The 16,597-nt window shown below is 54.0% G+C and overlaps 6 protein-coding genes across 6 annotated transcripts; 3 read left to right on the top strand and 3 right to left on the bottom strand.

Moving 5' to 3' along the window:
* Positions 1–770: 770 nt before the first annotated feature.
* On the bottom strand, positions 771–1,835 carry BDZ83DRAFT_747580 (short-chain dehydrogenase; the record flags this gene model as incomplete). Its single annotated transcript, XM_060513458.1, has 2 exons — positions 771–1,232; positions 1,329–1,835. 2 exons carry the CDS (start codon positions 1,833–1,835, stop codon positions 771–773), a joined length of 969 nt encoding a protein of 322 aa, XP_060370425.1.
* A 1,360-nt stretch (positions 1,836–3,195) lies between these two features.
* On the bottom strand, positions 3,196–5,541 carry BDZ83DRAFT_566969 (vacuolar protein sorting-associated protein 1; the record flags this gene model as incomplete). Its single annotated transcript, XM_060503906.1, has 5 exons — positions 3,196–3,364; positions 3,419–3,503; positions 3,556–5,198; positions 5,280–5,414; positions 5,486–5,541. The coding sequence occupies 5 exons, from the start codon at positions 5,539–5,541 to the stop codon at positions 3,196–3,198; spliced, it is 2,088 nt and encodes a 695-aa protein (XP_060370424.1).
* A 2,917-nt stretch (positions 5,542–8,458) lies between these two features.
* BDZ83DRAFT_566932 (WD domain-containing protein) lies at positions 8,459–10,466 on the top strand (the record flags this gene model as incomplete). The annotated part of the gene is made up of 5 exons (XM_060503901.1): positions 8,459–9,125; positions 9,178–9,581; positions 9,640–10,120; positions 10,175–10,319; positions 10,367–10,466. The coding sequence occupies 5 exons, from the start codon at positions 8,459–8,461 to the stop codon at positions 10,464–10,466; spliced, it is 1,797 nt and encodes a 598-aa protein (XP_060370423.1).
* An 838-nt stretch (positions 10,467–11,304) lies between these two features.
* On the top strand, positions 11,305–12,634 carry BDZ83DRAFT_647127 (uncharacterized protein; the record flags this gene model as incomplete). Its single annotated transcript, XM_060510046.1, has 2 exons — positions 11,305–11,497; positions 11,547–12,634. 2 exons carry the CDS (start codon positions 11,305–11,307, stop codon positions 12,632–12,634), a joined length of 1,281 nt encoding a protein of 426 aa, XP_060370422.1.
* Positions 12,635–12,831: 197 nt separating this feature from the next.
* On the bottom strand, positions 12,832–14,049 carry BDZ83DRAFT_403094 (phospholipase/Carboxylesterase superfamily protein). The gene is made up of 2 exons (XM_060502856.1): positions 14,011–14,049; positions 12,832–13,957 (listed from the first exon to the last, which is right to left on the bottom strand). The coding sequence occupies exon 2, from the start codon at positions 13,869–13,871 to the stop codon at positions 13,029–13,031; it is 843 nt and encodes a 280-aa protein (XP_060370421.1). The 5' UTR covers positions 13,872–13,957; positions 14,011–14,049; the 3' UTR covers positions 12,832–13,028.
* A 1,728-nt stretch (positions 14,050–15,777) lies between these two features.
* On the top strand, positions 15,778–16,564 carry BDZ83DRAFT_747576 (uncharacterized protein; the record flags this gene model as incomplete). Its single annotated transcript, XM_060513457.1, has 2 exons — positions 15,778–16,116; positions 16,175–16,564. 2 exons carry the CDS (start codon positions 15,778–15,780, stop codon positions 16,562–16,564), a joined length of 729 nt encoding a protein of 242 aa, XP_060370420.1.
* Positions 16,565–16,597: the final 33 nt, after the last annotated feature.

The following is a 16,597-nucleotide window of genomic DNA, read 5'->3' as shown; positions in this document are numbered from 1 at the left end:
CCCAGTTGTGAGTTGTGACCGAGACACGAGCCCGGTAAACTTAGAGTTGGGGAAGCTCCCAAGAAGCCGAGGCAGTGTCCGCCTGTGGGCGGGTGGTCGGAGTTGCTGGAAACAAGCAACTCCTAGCACTGGCACCGGACCGCGGGGGAGACGGGACGGGAGCTACTGTAGGGTCGGTGAGCACCTTATTGCCGGTGCATGATGTACTCGGTGTGGGGTTACTGGAGATCAAGTTAGGTGGTTGCTTGAACTGGCCATGAACACAGGGCCGATGGGACGGGATGAGATAGGATTTCGTTGGCTCCTAACTACTCCGTGCTTCTGTCACTTTGAGAGTGCCAAGCACTCCAAAGTGCATATCCACAAGAACAGCCCTTATTGAAGTTTACTCTTTTTAGCTGTTGATATGTGATACAATTTATACAGCCCGAAGTATCAAAATCAGCCCCTGCGTACTTATACTATAAGGTATGTATACTTGTGTACATAAGATGATTGAATAGCGATTATCGGGTTGAATTGACGAATTGGTATCGTAAGGATATTTCCTCCTTAATACCTAGGCTGCGCCCTACTTCCAAGCTTGTAGATATCATGATCATTTTCATTGCAGTATCCGTATACTCACATGAGAAAGTAAAGTAATCTCACACACAGCCTAGATAGCAATGAAACATGACATATTCCTCAAAAAAGGTATCTTGCAAATTATTGTTCACGAACAGAACCATTACACCCAATACCATTCAACCCAACCTCCAAAAGCACACTCAAAGGTTCATCGAAACCCCGGGATCAACCCCATTCAGCAGCTCCACAGTCTCCTCCCACACCCGCCCCTGCATCTGCTCCCCCTCCTCGCCCTGCATGACCTTGGGGAACCGCACGACGACGCAGTCGCTCATGTACCGCCCGTGGGCCTCCTCGCCGGCGAACGCGCTCGCCGTCAGGCACCGCGACCCGACCTCGGCCGACCGCGCCAGCAGCTTCAACCCGACTTTGACGACGATCGTCAGCGGGAAGGGGATATTGCGGAACAGCGCCGTCGCGCAGAGACCCGGGTTCAGCGTCGTCACCTGCACCCGCCCCTTGCCGGACGCGTCCGCCGCGATGGCCATCTGACGCGCCAGGATCACCTGCATCAGCTTGGACGTGTTGTACCGGTCCGTCAAGCTCTTATTGGTGTTGAGGGCCTTGTAAATGTCTTCCTCATTGCGTTCGTGGAATTTGGCCTGCCCGGGCACGAATTGCGTGTAAGTGGATGAAAAACTCCCCGAGATACCTCATGCTATTTGAGGTAAAAGGGAAAAAGCACAATAAAAACTCACCATTTGACTCGCATCCGAAGCGACAATCACAATCTTGGGCGTGACATTATGCGTCTTGCCCGTCCTCCTCAGCACCGGCAATAACTTCAACCCCAACAAGAACGTGCTCAGCACGTTCACCGTAATCGTGCTCTCCCACCCCTCGGCGTCGACCCTCTTGCTCGTCGCGATGCTCGCGTTCAGTACCGCGTAGTCCAGCCGCGGCAGCTTGTCCGCGCGCGCCGCGAACTCTTTGACGCTCTCAAACGACGCCTGGTCCAGCGGCCACACCTCGACGACGCCGCGCCGGCCCGTCGTCAGCTCAATGTCCGTCTTGGCCGCCTCGCCTTTGTCGGTGCTGCGCACGGCGAGGATCACCTTGGCGGCATTGAGCCGCACAAAGTGCCGCGCCGCTTCGAGGCCCAGGCCGACGTTGGAGCCCGTGACGATGATGGTGCGGCCGGCGCAGTCGTCGGATGGGTAGGGGAGCTTTTTGAACTGGGAGCGGATGAAATCTACTGCCATCATCTTGGCGGCTTTTTTGCTGGTTTGTTCTTCCTTTATTAAAGTTTCCGGCCCTGGGCTGTTGGGTCTATCGCTTCGAAGAAGCTCTGCAGCTGTATTTCTCACAACACGTGATATCCGCGTCTTTCGGTCATTGACGTCCTAGCAAGTCGGAAGTTTGCAGTTGGGTATAGAACAGTGCACGCAGGAGATGAACAAAGAAAGGGAGGTAAGGGAGGGCACGGTGAGTTTATCAATACCATCTCTCCCCCCTCTCTCTCCCAACTACCTACCTTTACGATCTACCTTTCCCCTTCCCCTCTCCCGGCCTATCCGTCTAGACCTTGTCTAGACCTCCCTCTCTCTGCCAGAGCTCAAGCTTTCCCATTCAATGCTGCGGGGAAGGGAAGGAACCTCGAGAGGGAGAGGGAGTGAGAGAGACAGAGCACGGAAGCTACCCTGATGCTTCCCGCTACCCGGGAAATGTTTCACCAAGCTCAGCGAGCAGGCATTGACCGACGTGGAACACTAACTTGCGCACTAGCGCGACGTAACATGAGGTGAAAAAACCAAAAAGAGATGTTCGTTAGCACGTTAGGTAGCAAGTACGGAATAGCGGGCGAATACCGTGCGCATGCGTGTCTCCAAGGCGTATTCGTACCTCTCCTTTGCATCCCATCTGCCCATCACTTTATGCCATAGTGGCTGGCGTCCGGGAAGTATGAACGTCACTTTGATGCCCATATCTGCCCCGTAAGTTGCAGTCAGCTTTCCTTCCATAGGCCAAACGAAATAACACCAGGAGATCCCAATCTAGGTCAAGGTTTAGTTTGATTGCATGATTCACCGGGTCTTGGTCACTTTGGAGCAGTCTTGATTCCGGGGCCAACGGCCGGCCAGTCGGATCCTTACACGAGGGACGAACGTGCCACTCGAAAGATCGTCTGAATGGTGAATCTGTAGAGCTTGATTGATAACGCCCCGTAAAGTGTCGCAAACCAAGCACATACAAATTCAGAAAGGCTCTCGACTGGAAATTGAGGCGCGTCGCACAGGAACAGGAAAAGCGGGTTGGGAACGTGATCTTTCATTGCTGCCTCTCTCTTGCTATATCCTCTTTGGCCATCTTGATTCGGTATTCATCACAAGAAACAAATGTATGCCACTCTCATTAAAGGACTATCACCGCACCCGCCGCTGTCCGATTGTTTACCGTCTCCCACGCCTCCAGGGTCTCCGCCGACGATTTTTGGGAAGATTTCACCGCCTGAACGCCGCGCTCTTTCTAGTTTTCGTGTCTCCGGAAGCATGGGGCGGCCAGCATCTCAGCAGGCAAAAATTTGAGTGCTTCTCAGAAGCCACTTTGTATGTCGTCTCACGTCTCTTACTGGACCTGGCTGACAATCTCGCTGGCCTTGCCAAGGGACTCCACCATTTGCTGGCACTCCTTTCTTCTTCGGATGGTGAAGTCGCTCTCCTTGAGCAGGTCGTCCAGGGTGTCAGTGCGGTACATGTTCTCCAAAAGCTCCTTCTGCATCTCGTCCTTGGTGAATCTGCCCTACTGTTAGCTGACAAAATCTCGCTGACGAAGTTCAGTGTATACTTACTGAACAAGAGTAAGCATGATGGCCTTGGGAACCATATCGATCATGGTCCGCCTCACAATGTTGTAGTAGGAAGAGATAAGCAGCTCTGTGCATCATCGTTAGCGTTTCTCGAGTAAAGTGGAACAATGGAGACATACTGATGACTTCCACCTCAATGTTCTCGCGCTCTGACAGCGTTCCGGAAGCCTTGAGTGTCGGCGGGGGAGCCTCCATGGCTGCCGCCTTCTTCTTGTTCTTCGCGGCGAAGAAGCTGCCAAAGAAGCCTCCGTTGGTGGCATCTTCAGGCACAACTGGGCTGGACGCTCTGGGAGTGCCTCCCGGCAGAGGCTTGCCGGTCTTGGGATCAACCTGGACGGGCTTGGAGGGGTTGTAGCGCTCATTCACCATAGCCATAGCCCTGTGGCCGTTCAAGAAGTCAGGGTGACCAGTGTTGATGTAGCATGCCTCCATAGCCACGAGATCCTTGACCAGCTTGTTGGTGGGTTCCATGGCCTTCTTGAAGAAATTGATAACCACGGTGTGAACCTTCTCCTTGAGCGAAGGATATCTGCGGTACAGCGACTTACCCAAGAGCTGGGACAGAATGCGCACCAGCTCATCGTAGACGAGGGACACGCACTTCAGACTCGGGTCTTCCAAGCGCTTGATCTGCTGCTTCACAATCAACTCGAAAGCAGTAGTGCCGACGAAGAGAGCCGGGGAGGAACCGGAAGAGTTGTACAGGATCGTGCGGATATCAACATCCTTGACCACGTCGAAAGGGTCCACGGCCTTGACACCGTTGGAGTATAGCTCGTGGAACACAAAGCTGATTCTTGCACCTCCCGACAATTCCGTGCTGGAAAGCTCTGTATTGTTGCCGTCCAAGACCGTCCGCCACTCATTTGTGAACTCGGTGATGATGTTGAGAACAATGTTTGCGCTGTTGCCCAGCATGCTGAGTCCCAAGCTGTCCAGCTCGGCAGAGTACTTTTGCAGTGAGCTCGAGATGCGAGCCTTGATATCGGGCAGGGTCTGCTTGATGTGCATCATCAGAATGAGGTTGAGCTTTCTAGCCAAATAGGGAGTTCCGCAGTACGAGCTCTTGTTCCTGTATGCCTTGTGGTTGTCGAAGAAGTTCTTCTCGTTCTCCAGGGCTGCCATAATCGGCTTCTTGTTGTCAATATCTCGCTGGCCACGGTTGACCACAGGGACGTAACCCAGCCGCAAAGGAATGATGCGTCCAGCCAGAATATCAACGACATCAGTGCCCTCGTCCATAAGATCCACCTTGGTGAGAACACCAATCGTTCGCTGACCCTCGGGGTCGACCTCGCGGGCGAGCTTGAGACCGTCGGAGTTGGCAAGATCGATATTGGCAGCTGTGACGGCGAGAATGATGGCGTTGGACTTGGAGATGTACTTGAGAATCATATCGCGGATCTGACGCTCGATATCGCGGGGCTGGTCTCCCACTGGCACTCTTGTTAGGCCCGGCAAATCAACCAGGGTCAGAGTAAGGACGTTCGGGGAGTAAACTCTCAAGTTGATGGGAGCGGGCGAAATGCCTGCGTTGCGGCCGACCTTGGCCTCCGTTTCTCTGCTAATCTCATCGCGAATCTTGTTGAAGTCGTAGAATTTTTGGCCAGGGATATGGAGGAACTCGCCCCATTCGTCGGCGTTGGCCGCCTTGTCGGTGCTGTTTTCCACTTCCTCGACGCCATTCTGTGAAGTTGCGGGACGGTTGATGAGTTGCAGGACGAGGGGTCGACGGGTGCAGATTCCAGAGCCTCGGGGCAAGCTGCAAGGATCAAAGTTGTTAGATGCCTCGAGGGCTGGAAGACATGGGATGGCGGGGCCGGATGGTGGTTGTCACACTCACAAGTCTCTTCCTACGATGTTCTCCAAGACGGAACTCTTACCGCTAGACTGACTACCAACGACGACGATTTGAGGAAGATCGATAGGGTTGGTGACGCCAACTGTTGTGAAGACATCCTGGAGCTTGTTCACGAGGCTGAGGGGCAGCGCATAGTTAGCTTCCAGAGTGCATCGAGGGGTCGAGGGGTGTTGTTGGGTGTCACATACGTGATCAAGGCGGGATCAGAGATGCCACCTTGGCTGGAAGCGGGGGGCGCGCTCATTGTTGCGATGCAGCGTGGGACTTTTGGGGGATGTGGTGATCGTGTGTTGGGCAGAGGCGAGGGTCGAGTCGAGGACAGACTTCTTTGTCGAGAGTAGTGTCGCAGATGGCTCCTGAATCGCAATACGTGGAAGCTCCCGGAAAGGGGGGTTGGGGTTCGAGAAGGAGGCGAGGAAGAGGGCGGGAGCGCAGATCAAGTGAAGGGCAGTCGTAATACCCCCTTTGTGTCGGCGTCGACGGGTATGTATATCAGCAAAAATGCGAGGTATCGTGCAAGTTGCAAGTTTGCAGGTGTTTTGGTTGAGGGATGGTGGGAGGCGGACGTCGCAAGCACCGGGCCCAGATCACAGATGTCAAGAGCCTATCCGTAGTTGGTACACACGCTGCTGCTGCTGCTGCCCCGAGACTGAGAGTAGGTGTGCCTGGGATCCCTGACGCACCAGCCACATGCGTCCGGTCCCCACCGGTGTCGTAGGCCCCTGTCACTCTGCCGACAACGACAGGCGCAGCGAAACAGCATTTGGCGGGGCGTTGGGCTGGCAGGCGACCTTCCACTTCTCTCACTTGGGCACAGGTGTCACACGTGACGGCTTGGCCAACCTAAGGTTCCTTAGGTAAGGTAGTGTACACCTCACACCGGGGACAGCTCCTGACACACCTTGATCCTACGTATGGGAAGCACACCTTGGCTACACCGCACACCGCACTTCTCACACCTGTAGACAATTTGGAACAAAAAGCAGGTGCCTAAGCGTACGTCACTTGTGCCACGCAAGTGCTATACGAGTAGTATTTGCAACAATATTGAAGCTGACGAGTAGTATGGATTGCAATACGCAAGTCTAAATGCTCAGAATCTAGTCACCTTCAGCTAGTCGTTGCTCGTCTTGTTCCCCTCTGGCCCATTACCTCCTGCCTATCTCCCCAATAAGCTATGCCTGAAACCCAAGTTTCTTCGACTCACCATACAATCTGTCACCTCGGCTTACACTGGCTGCGAACAAGGCTCCATATGCACTTGCTGAATTCAGCCCAACTAGCAAAAGGATATGTGTCTACTGGCGCTTCCTGAGGACCTTCATTGTAGTGTATCGCCTGGCAATTTGGGCAGTCTTGAATCAATACTCAGTCTTCTGCAGCTAGATGCAAGATAGGTACTGCAGCAAGTTGCATACCATCTGGACAAGGGTTCGTTGCTTCAACGCCCGGACCGAAACGACGAATGGCGATAAGGAACCGGTCAAGAGCTGGGCCAGGGCACTCCCACGAGGCGTTGATGCGTTGGAGACTTTCTGGCAGCTGAGGTGCGTTTAAGTGGCCGGCGGTGCGACATGCAACCTCGATCAAGACGGCTGACGGCAGACTGCATGTTCATCCACACTTTTGATATAGGCAATACCTTGTGCCGAGACACTTTAGAAGGCGAACGTCTCGTCATATCGACGACAGCAACTGGTGTAATTTGGACAAGTCTCGCAAGTGTATGACTGTCATGTTCCTCGAGTACCACCGCTGAAAGGTAACAGCAGGTAAGGTAGGTAACCAACCTCTGCTCTCTCGGAGATATCCACCGAACCGACTGATAAGCTTCCCCAGCCATTTGTACCTCGCTGATGGGGGAGAACGTTACAGATCACATCCTGTAAACCGCACTTCAACTTCACTGATTCATGAGAGAGATGCTAGCTGAGCATGTGACCCTCTTCCCCCTCTCAGTCTGGTCATTTAAGGTAAGGTAAGGCGGGTTGAGATCCTTCTTGTGTTCTTGGGTGGTCTAGAGTGGTGTGTTAGCGAGCTTCACTGTCCTAGATTGCGTTTAGTGAGTCGTTCCTCCAACCACCCCAGCAAGCAGGTCATCCGTCTCCACCTTTGTGCGCAGAGACACTGCCGGGTGTCCAATCGAAAAGCATCCCGTCATCTGCTTGCCCGCTTGTCCCAGCGTTTGCCCAGTCAGGGTGCCGCAGCAGTGCGCCGCTGCCGGCCACGGGTCTCTCCCAGCCTACGTAGCGACCTTCCCTGGCAAGTGAAGGCTGCGTCTGCAGAGGTACTGTGCTACCGAACGAACGCCTGCGGCCTACCTTACGGATACCTTACAGAGTAGGTACAGAGTACAGTGCTACCCATCACCGGGATTGAGGTAATGGAACCTGGAAGGCAAGGAGATGTCTACCCATAACCTCTACCATCTAGCAACCCCGAAACCTGCACCCATGAACTCCAAACTTCAAAGCTTCACCTTCCATCTTACACTACCTTACGTCTCACGGCCCACGTTTCTCCCTCACTCTCTCTTCCCTCCTCACGCACCTTCTCTCAGCTCCCAGACCTCGTCCTCCCATCTCACGCACCTCATCTGCTTCGCCCTACTGCACCGTACGCCCACAAGTCCGTCCGTCCGCATCCGCGTCCAGTCCGCACCACGACCCTCTCTCGAGCTATTCTGTAATTAAACACCTAGCGACAAAGCACTCGCCACAACATTCCTACCATAACATAGGCGTCGCCGTCCCTTTCAAGATATCGACCGACCAGAGCAACCGCGGGGCCTTCCCGCGGTAACATAGGCCGACCTGGACCCCAACTACAATCCGAATCCCAATTCCCATCTTATTCCAGCCAACCAACAAGTGCCCACCCCGCCGGACCAGACATCTTCAACCGCAGTGCCAACCCAAGCCCCCGCGGCTTCCCGCCCCTCCTCTTCTGACGATTCTACAACTTCGAGCCCCTACCAACCGACCCTCGCCCAACTCTCCTCGACTGTCCCCGAAGCGATAGCATCTCCCTCGGCGCCTCGTCAGGTCTTGGGCCGTAGACGAAGAGCTTCTGACGCGGACCGGGGAGACTCTCCTACCACGTCCGCGGCTGCCAGTCGACCCGGCTTACATCGTTCAAAACGCAGAAGAGGAGACTCCACCATGATCTCAGACGGCGATGGAGCAGCCTCAAATGGAACGTCGAGGACGTATTCCAACGGCGCGACGACGGAAGCCCCGCTGACTGCGTCCGCGACAAACGGTGCTCGCAAAGCCGCTGCCCTGAACGGCTCATCCCGTTCTGACAAGGAAGCTCAGAGATCCGTTCCCTCAACCTACTATGGACACGATCGCGAGGAGGTCACCCGCATACTCATACAGGCTCTGTCCGACATGGGATACCAGGGCGCTGCCGAGAGCGTAAGCAAAGACAGCGGCTACGAGCTGGAGAGCCCGACGGTCGCCGCCTTTAGGAGTGCGGTCGTTAGCGGCGAGTGGGGTGAGGCCGAACAGCTGCTCTTCGGAGCAGTCATGTCCGAGGATCGAAGCCAACCTGGGAACGGTCTCGTCTTAGCTCCTGGATCTGACCGGAATGTCATGCGGTTTTGGCTGCGGCAACAAAAGTTTCTCGAGTTGTTGGAGCAGCGAGATACCTCCCGGGCTCTGATGGTGCTGCGAACCGAGCTGACGCCGCTATACCAAGATACTCAAAAACTACATTTCCTCTCCAGTCTTCTCATGTGCCAGTCTACAGAAGACTTGAAGGCTAAAGCGGAATGGGATGGTGCTCACGGCCAGTCGAGAAAGGTTCTGCTGTCTGAACTGTCCAGTAAGTATCATCAATGCCTCTAGTGACATACAGGGTACTGATGAAACAATAGAATGCATCTCGCCCTCGGTCATGCTGCCGGAGAATCGCCTTGCTGTTCTTCTACAGCAGGTGAAGCAGAGTCAAATAGACAGCTGCCTCTGGCATACGACCGCATCATCTCCTTCATTATACTCGGATCACTATTGTGAAAGGAGTCACTTCCCTACTGACGTCGCGTTAGAGCTCACAGACTTGACCGGCGAGGTCTGGCAAGTTCTGTTCTCTCACGACGGCCAGCGACTGGCTGCTTGCGGAAGTGGGGAAGCTGTTGTCATCTGGGACTTGCCTTCTTTCTCGGTCTCTCAGATCTTGCGGCCGCATGCTCAAGGTGTCGGCGGTTTGTCGTGGAGCCCCGATGACTCCATGATCGTTACATGCTCACAGGACAAGTATGCCAGGCTGTGGGATACCACGGTGCGTAATTCCCACTCGCGGAATCTCTCCCTCGACTCTAATGCTAATATCTTCGTAGACTGGAGAGCTAATTCTGAAGCTCGAGCGATTCGAGGAGCCTGCGAGTGGCTGTGTGTGGGCAGCGGACAGTAAGACTTTTGTCACCGGATCTCTAGACAAGCAACACGGCTTGCGTACGTGGAGTATCTCTGGCGAGATGATGTGCGAATGGGGCAAGAAGCATAGAGTCCAGGACATCTGTGGTTCTCCGGACGGTCACTGGCTCGTGGCTGTCGACGACGAACAGAAGATTCACGTCTACAACGCCTTCACACGCGAGCTAGAGTACGAAATGGAGGTCAAATCTCGGCCGACATGCGTGAGTATCAGCGAAGACTCACGCCATTTACTACTCAACAAGAAGGATGGCGAGTTGCAACTGATAGATCTGGTAAATCGGACGTCGGTCCAGAAGTTCTTGGGTCACACTGGCGGCGACTTTATAATTCGGAGCGCCTTTGGCGGCGCAAATGAGAGCTTCGTTGTGAGCGGCAGTGAAGGTATGTGAAAAGCGACTGAGTTTATGATGGCAAAAACTGATGAACTGCGTTCAGATGGGAATATCCTCATCTGGCACAAGAATAGCGGGGCTGCAGTGGAGAGGCTTGAAGGGCATCAGCCTCGGACCAATGCTGTCACCTGGAACCCGGCAGACCCTTGTATGCTGGCTTCATGTGGTGACGATGGCAAGGTCAAAATGTGAGTTTGCTTCAGAATGCTCGTTTGCTATCGCTGACACCGCCCAGATGGTCGAATAAGACTCGGAGTACAGCCCTGAGATCATTACATAACGGCGCTTCCCGAAATTCGAATGGCTGGAGAGATGAAGAGCGTGCCGAGGAATAGCAGACTGCGGTGCGACTCAAGGCCGAGTAGATCAGGTTTGGAATCGGAATGGAAATAACCCCCCCCCCCCCTTCATCAACATACTATGGTGTCATGGCGTATTCTGGCTTGCGGTATAAGAGTGAGGTGTCAGGAGCCGTTCGTGGATACCACCACGGTTGGGTTGGCTCACTGCAATTAGAACGATCAATGCTGTATTACCGTCCCTGATATCAAGATTGTAATCGTAGCGATGCTGATTGCTGGCTTGCACAGTCCCTTAATGCAAGCATAGTTCACTGTCATGGAACGAAGAGGCACGCACTTGAAGAGCGCACCAGTCAAGATTGGCTTGGTTGCAATTTTGCCTCGCTTCTTTCCGCCATGAACGAGCGGTCAAAATGACGGAAGGTAATCCCTCATGTGCATGCCTAGTCTGGCCCATACAGAGTCAATTCTTGCGTATTTCTAGCAAGAGATTGCGGCAGCGACGTCAACCCGAGAAGGGGCAGCCCACAGCATCTTGCAAGTGCACACTGCCTGCTTGAAAAAATTGTTAGAAAGAAGCTGTCCATTTCCCTCCAGTAACCCCGACTACCACAGACCGACATCGTTCATTGACTTTCATCATCCATCTAATCTTCTAGTAACCGTCCATCGTCTGCCGCCTTGGCTACTTAAGTCTGTCGTTTGACATTTCTTAGGTCATCGACCATACTCTTCAGATTGCATTCATCATCCTCAGATCAACATGGATCGGCCCAAAAACACGAGAGCATCCAGCAGCGCAGGGCAACGGAGGCGAGAGAACAATTCAACAGAGACAGTGCAACGGCGAGAGCCAGACAAACAGCCCATCATGGGACAAGTCCGATCACACAATTGGCTGGCCAAGCAACGGGAGACTACTACAGAAGCAGCGCTATGCCCATGCATGGTGTATGCTCGCACCGCCGAGAGACTCGAGCGAGCTGCCTATGGCGAAGACCCCTTGACTCCACCTTCAGGTGGTTGCAGCAGTCCATGTTGGTCGTGTGTCCTGAGCTCTATAAGTAAGGAAAGTCTCTTAAGAACCTTGCAGGCATTATCTGACTGCTATAGTGTGCAACTGGAGGAGGCCGCTCAGCAACCAACGTGGTGACATTCGGAACAGATATGCCATCACGGGCAGCACCGAGGACGACGAACTTCACGCCTGTGCTCACCCATACTGGACTCTCATGGGGAATCACAATGAAGTCCTAGTGCGAGAGAAAATATGTAAAAAGTTTAACACCTACCCTTTTTCGCCAGGACCTCCACCAGTTGAGATTCGTCGCTTCAAGCCTCAGCCCAACCACCCGTATAAGTCGCCCGCGCAAATGCAGATGAAGGAAAAGAGCCTGCCGAGAATTGTGGAGTTACCTGAATCCGGTAGTTCAAAGGAGAGAGCAAAGCCACAGAGTCCGCCAGTGAAGGCTACCCCAGAGGCCAGCTCCCAGCAATTGCCTCCTCCTACCAGTAACAAACACACTCCTGCGAGAACTCCCGATACCCAGCAAAGTCAGAGTCCGACTCTGAGTTCCCAGGATCCCCGCGTCACAGTGGCTGACTTCGCTGAGCCCCACCGGCTCAGTCAAGACCAAAAGAAGCCAGTTGGAAACAGACAATTCCCGCATACTATTCACAATGACCCTCTTTTTGGAATTGCGGAAGAAATTCATCCGCATACTGTCCACGAGGACCCAATGGTTCAAGTGGCTCGACGGCTCTCCCCTCATCAGATCAACATAGATCCCAAGACAGCAACACCGGCTGCCAGCCTCCCTCATAGCGTTCACCAGGATCCCACTGTCAAAGTAGCTCAGGAGCCAACGGAGCACACGGTACACAATGACTTAACCACCAAGACGGCAACTCCTGTACACGATCATAGGCTTAGCCAGGATATCATGGCACCAGTCCGTACACAAGTAGTACCCCACAGTGTCCACGACGACCAGACGGTTGGTATGCAGGGCCAGACAGCTCCACACGCCCTCAGCGGAGATCCCACGGTCAAGGTTGATGAGGGCGAACCGAAGCAACACGCAATGCAATCAAGCGCAGCGACTGCGGCACCCGAAAACCAGAAGCCGAACCCCCACCAATTAGGAGATATTGGCCGTGCTTCAACGGCACCGGCCCCGCTGCAATTGACGCGCAATTAACGGTGTAGATTCATCTCTGGTGGCGAAGAGAAGGAAGGCGATGGAGAGAAGAAATCAAACCGTCGAATAGCCTTATGATTATAGTCCGTAGCCGCGATCCTCGGAGGCGTTTTCCAACAGTCAATAACTAGTATCTCGTATGCTCATTACCACTTCACTCTTTGCGCATTTGAATAAGTAGTGGCGTGGCCTAAGTCTTCATGTGATTATGAACAAGGAAATACCTCATGTCACTGCTCTGTATGCCTGCCACCCAGGCTCCTCTTTCGGTTTGGTAAAGTCAGCAAGGATCAAGTCTAGCATCATCCACCGGCGCGGTCAACGCTGATGGATCGTTGGATAATCAAGTCTGAGTGTCCGATTTAATTCGTAACACATCAAGCTCAAGACCACCTCACCAACCGCTCTTGAGGCATTCTGCGAAGAACTTCATCAGGGGAAACATCTCCTCCCGATCACGGGGCATGGCCACGTCTTTCCTCTTCCACTTGACGACCCTGACATCGAGGAACTCTTCCTTCACGGCATCAAAAGCGTCGTCGTCGAGCTGGACCAGACACGCTTTCGTCTTGCACTTGCCCCGCGTGCTGACTGTGGGAACCATAGAGGGTGGCAGGGGACCTCCGATCGAGAGGACGCCTTTGAGGGTGTTTTCGTCAAAGTGGCTGTCGTTCCTCTTAGGTTTAGATGCAGCTGTTGAGGAAGCAGCAGCGGTGGGATTGGAGGACTCAGTCACGTCTACGACCTTTGGGCCGAGACGGAGTTGCGATGCGATGCCCAAGGCCAGGGACCCGCCTTGGCCGAAGCCGAAGAGGATGATGTCGCTGAGCTCCCAGCCGCAGCGGGCGACGAGTGTGTCGCGGATGAGGCGGTCGACGACGAGGGTGGAGGATTTGGAGAAGCCCGGGTCCGTGGCGAGGGCGTCTGTGGAGGGGTCGAAGGTGATGTCGTCGCCCCAGTGGAAGTGACCGGAGCTTGCGGAAGTGGAAGAAGGGTGACCGTCATCGGGCAGCATGGACGGGGGTAGCGGGGAGGGACCGCGAAGGGAGATGGAGAGGACGCCCGGGAGGGACATTGCGCGGGCGAAGGCGGCGAAGGGGGCCTCGGAGTCGCCTAGGCCGTGGAAGAGGAGGAGGATTGCGGTTGTGGATTCTGGGGGGTTTGGGAAGGCTAGGCTAAGGGGGAGGACTTTTTGGACTTGGGTGAAGTCTTCTGGGGTTGGGATCCGGGGAGGCATGTTTTTCGTTGTTGTTTAGGTTGTGATGTGAGTCTGGACTGTGTTCTTGGCGTTTAGGTTGAGTGTGAGTGGAAAGTCTGCGGTTTCTGGGAAACGGGATGCGTTGAGTAATCGGGCGAGAGAGAGAGAGAGAGTATACCCTGTTCTAGATTTTTTTCTTCGGCCGGGATTTGATGAAAGGCGCTGAGAAGGAATAAAGTCCGACAGGCCGCGTATATTTAGTGTTTACGGGCTGGGTTGCCTTGGTGAAGTGTTGATCGCGTGAGGTGGGCAGGGATAGGTGTGTGTGGATGAGTTGAGCAGTCAGGTCGGATGAGGTGAAGTTATCTCCAAGTGGGGCGGGACCTTCGGCTCCTCACACTGGGAGTTTGAACTTTGAACTCTCAGTGATACGAGCTTTTTTTTTTTTTTTAACTTGCTCACGCAGTGACGAGTGAGCGTTGTGTGGGTGGAGGAACAAGACGTAAATTAACAGGTAGAAAATAACCCAATCATTATCTCCACTTTTCCCCGACGAAATTCAAGCTTCAAACGCCATGTGTGATAGATTAACAGTTTTCAGCCTCTCAATGCTTACAATCACCGCAGGGCTGATTTTAATCACTTGCCTCCCACCTACCCAATCTTTCTCGCCCACCGTATGTTTCCCGTGAGCGTGTAATATGGGGAGCCAATAACCTTACAATCTATCCATGATTACTTTCTTCAGGGACACATGCTGGACATTAGATCTGGGGAAGAGGCCTAGACATTTATCTCTCTGATGGATTCGAAGAGATCTAGCGGCTAAATCTGACCCTCGCGCTCATGCTGCTCTTCACACAGACACCAATCTCATCTCTTCTTCTAGGTTCAGGCTGTCAAAAACATCAGTAAAACTCGTCTCAAGATTGACTTTTCCTGTCGCATGAGCGAGAGCCGCACTTCAGCACCGCCGTCAGCTAGTAACCTCAGTTCTCCCTCAGAGCACTCCGTGCTGGCTGTCCTGCAATCTGTCCGCACAGTTCAGGCGGCGACGGCTGCCTCGTGGCCAAGTGGTTGCGTGTTCGTCGCAGCAAAAGCACGCACAACGTTGCGCTGCGCCGGCTGACTCGAGGCCTTTTTCTCGTATCCTTACCCTCTTCTCCAACTGCTGTGCCTTACTCGTCGCCATCACATCATGAGACGACATGCAAGACGACTCGATGTGGAGGGGATGGCATTAAGGCTCAGCCTCCGTGCAGGACAAGGAAGGCCCCGGAACCGGCGTCTTTAGACGTCTAGAGGGACGATCCACGAGTGTGGTTACTGCTCGCCGGGTCTCCAGATTCTCTTTCTCTCCCGCCCCCAGTCTCCCTCTCTTTCGACTAGTATTCTTCGCCACAAGACAGCGAAGGACCCGTTCTATGTTTGTACAAGATGATTGTCCTTGGATCCCAGTACGGAATGATCTCACCCTGAAACGTCCTCCGCGCCCGCCGCCAGCCCTGCTTCCTCACTCTTCTCTTTGCCTCTTTCGAGGAAGAAGAGGAGAAGCGGGTATCGTTACACGCTGACGAGAGTTGGTCACTTCCGACGGCGCCGCCGAACGTTCGTCCTGTAGCGTCAGTGCTCTTCCATGCATGGAGACACAACATTAAGATGAGCTTGTTCGGTGTAGGTAAGGCAGTCGTAAGAAAAGGCCTCCACTCGATCTATAAGATCGTCAGACATCCCGCCGGGCTGTTCAGATACCCAACTCTCTCATCAACTCAATCTCTGTTGTCTCAGTTCCGATACCTTCACTTTATCTTTCTTTCTTCACAGCTGTGCTGTCGTTTCCAACAGACCCGTCTTTCGCTCTATAAACATATATAATCAATTCCTTTCTATTATTAACCTTCTTTTCTTATAAAATATTCCACATCCCTCAAAATCCAGAGACAAAATGAAGTTCTCCGCCGTTTTCACCACCCTAGTCGCCGTTGCCTCGGCCGCCCCCTCCCGGGACATCTCCTCGTCCGGCAGCAAGCTCCAGAAGCGCGCCGCCGTGTTCGCGACAGCTAAGACCTTTGACGAGCTATCCATCAGCGGCAAGAACGCCGGTACCGCAAAGGAGGACGCCCTCCAGAAGTTGAGCGGTCTGCCGACGGACTTGTCCACCGTCGACAAGGCAGATCTGGCTTTCCTCAATAACGTCAACAAGATCGCCAACCAAGCCGAGCGCGGTGCCTACAATGTTGAAATTGCAAAGACGGCACCCGGCGAGGACGCCCTGGCTCTTCAGGTAAGATATCGGGATCTTCTTCTAGCTATTGAACCAGGCGACTAACACGGTACCACAGCGCGCAAAGATTCAGAACAAGGTTCTCAAGCTCACGGCTACCGTCATGGGCCTGCAGGCCCAGCAGGCGCAGGGCAAGAACGTGACGGCCAAGCTAGACGAGGAGACTAAGAAGCTCAACAAGAATATCGCCGACGACGTCGCCAACGCCGGCAAGCCCGCGACCGCCCTCAAGTTCAACGCCTCCACCGACAACCCGGCCGCCACCGAGGTGCCCAAGGACGACGCCCTTGCCACAAAGGCCGGCGACGTCGTTGACCAGTCCATCAAGGCCGCCGGAGGAAACGCTGGCGCTGCCGGGGCCAAGGGTACGGGTAAGAAGGGAACCAAGACGGCGAATAAGGCTGTTGTCGAGGCTGCTGAGGTTGCCGAGGAGGAGGATGAGGAGTAAAGGAACTTCACCTGTCTCGCAGAGGTGAGGTCG

The sequence above is a fragment of the Colletotrichum acutatum genome (assembly GCF_030867785.1).
Source record: "Colletotrichum acutatum strain CBS 112980 chromosome Unknown BDZ83scaffold_7, whole genome shotgun sequence".
Taxonomy (NCBI): Eukaryota; Fungi; Ascomycota; class Sordariomycetes; order Glomerellales; family Glomerellaceae; genus Colletotrichum; species Colletotrichum acutatum.
The sequence above is the reverse complement of the archived record's forward strand: the minus strand, read 5'-3'. Positions and strand labels throughout refer to the sequence as shown.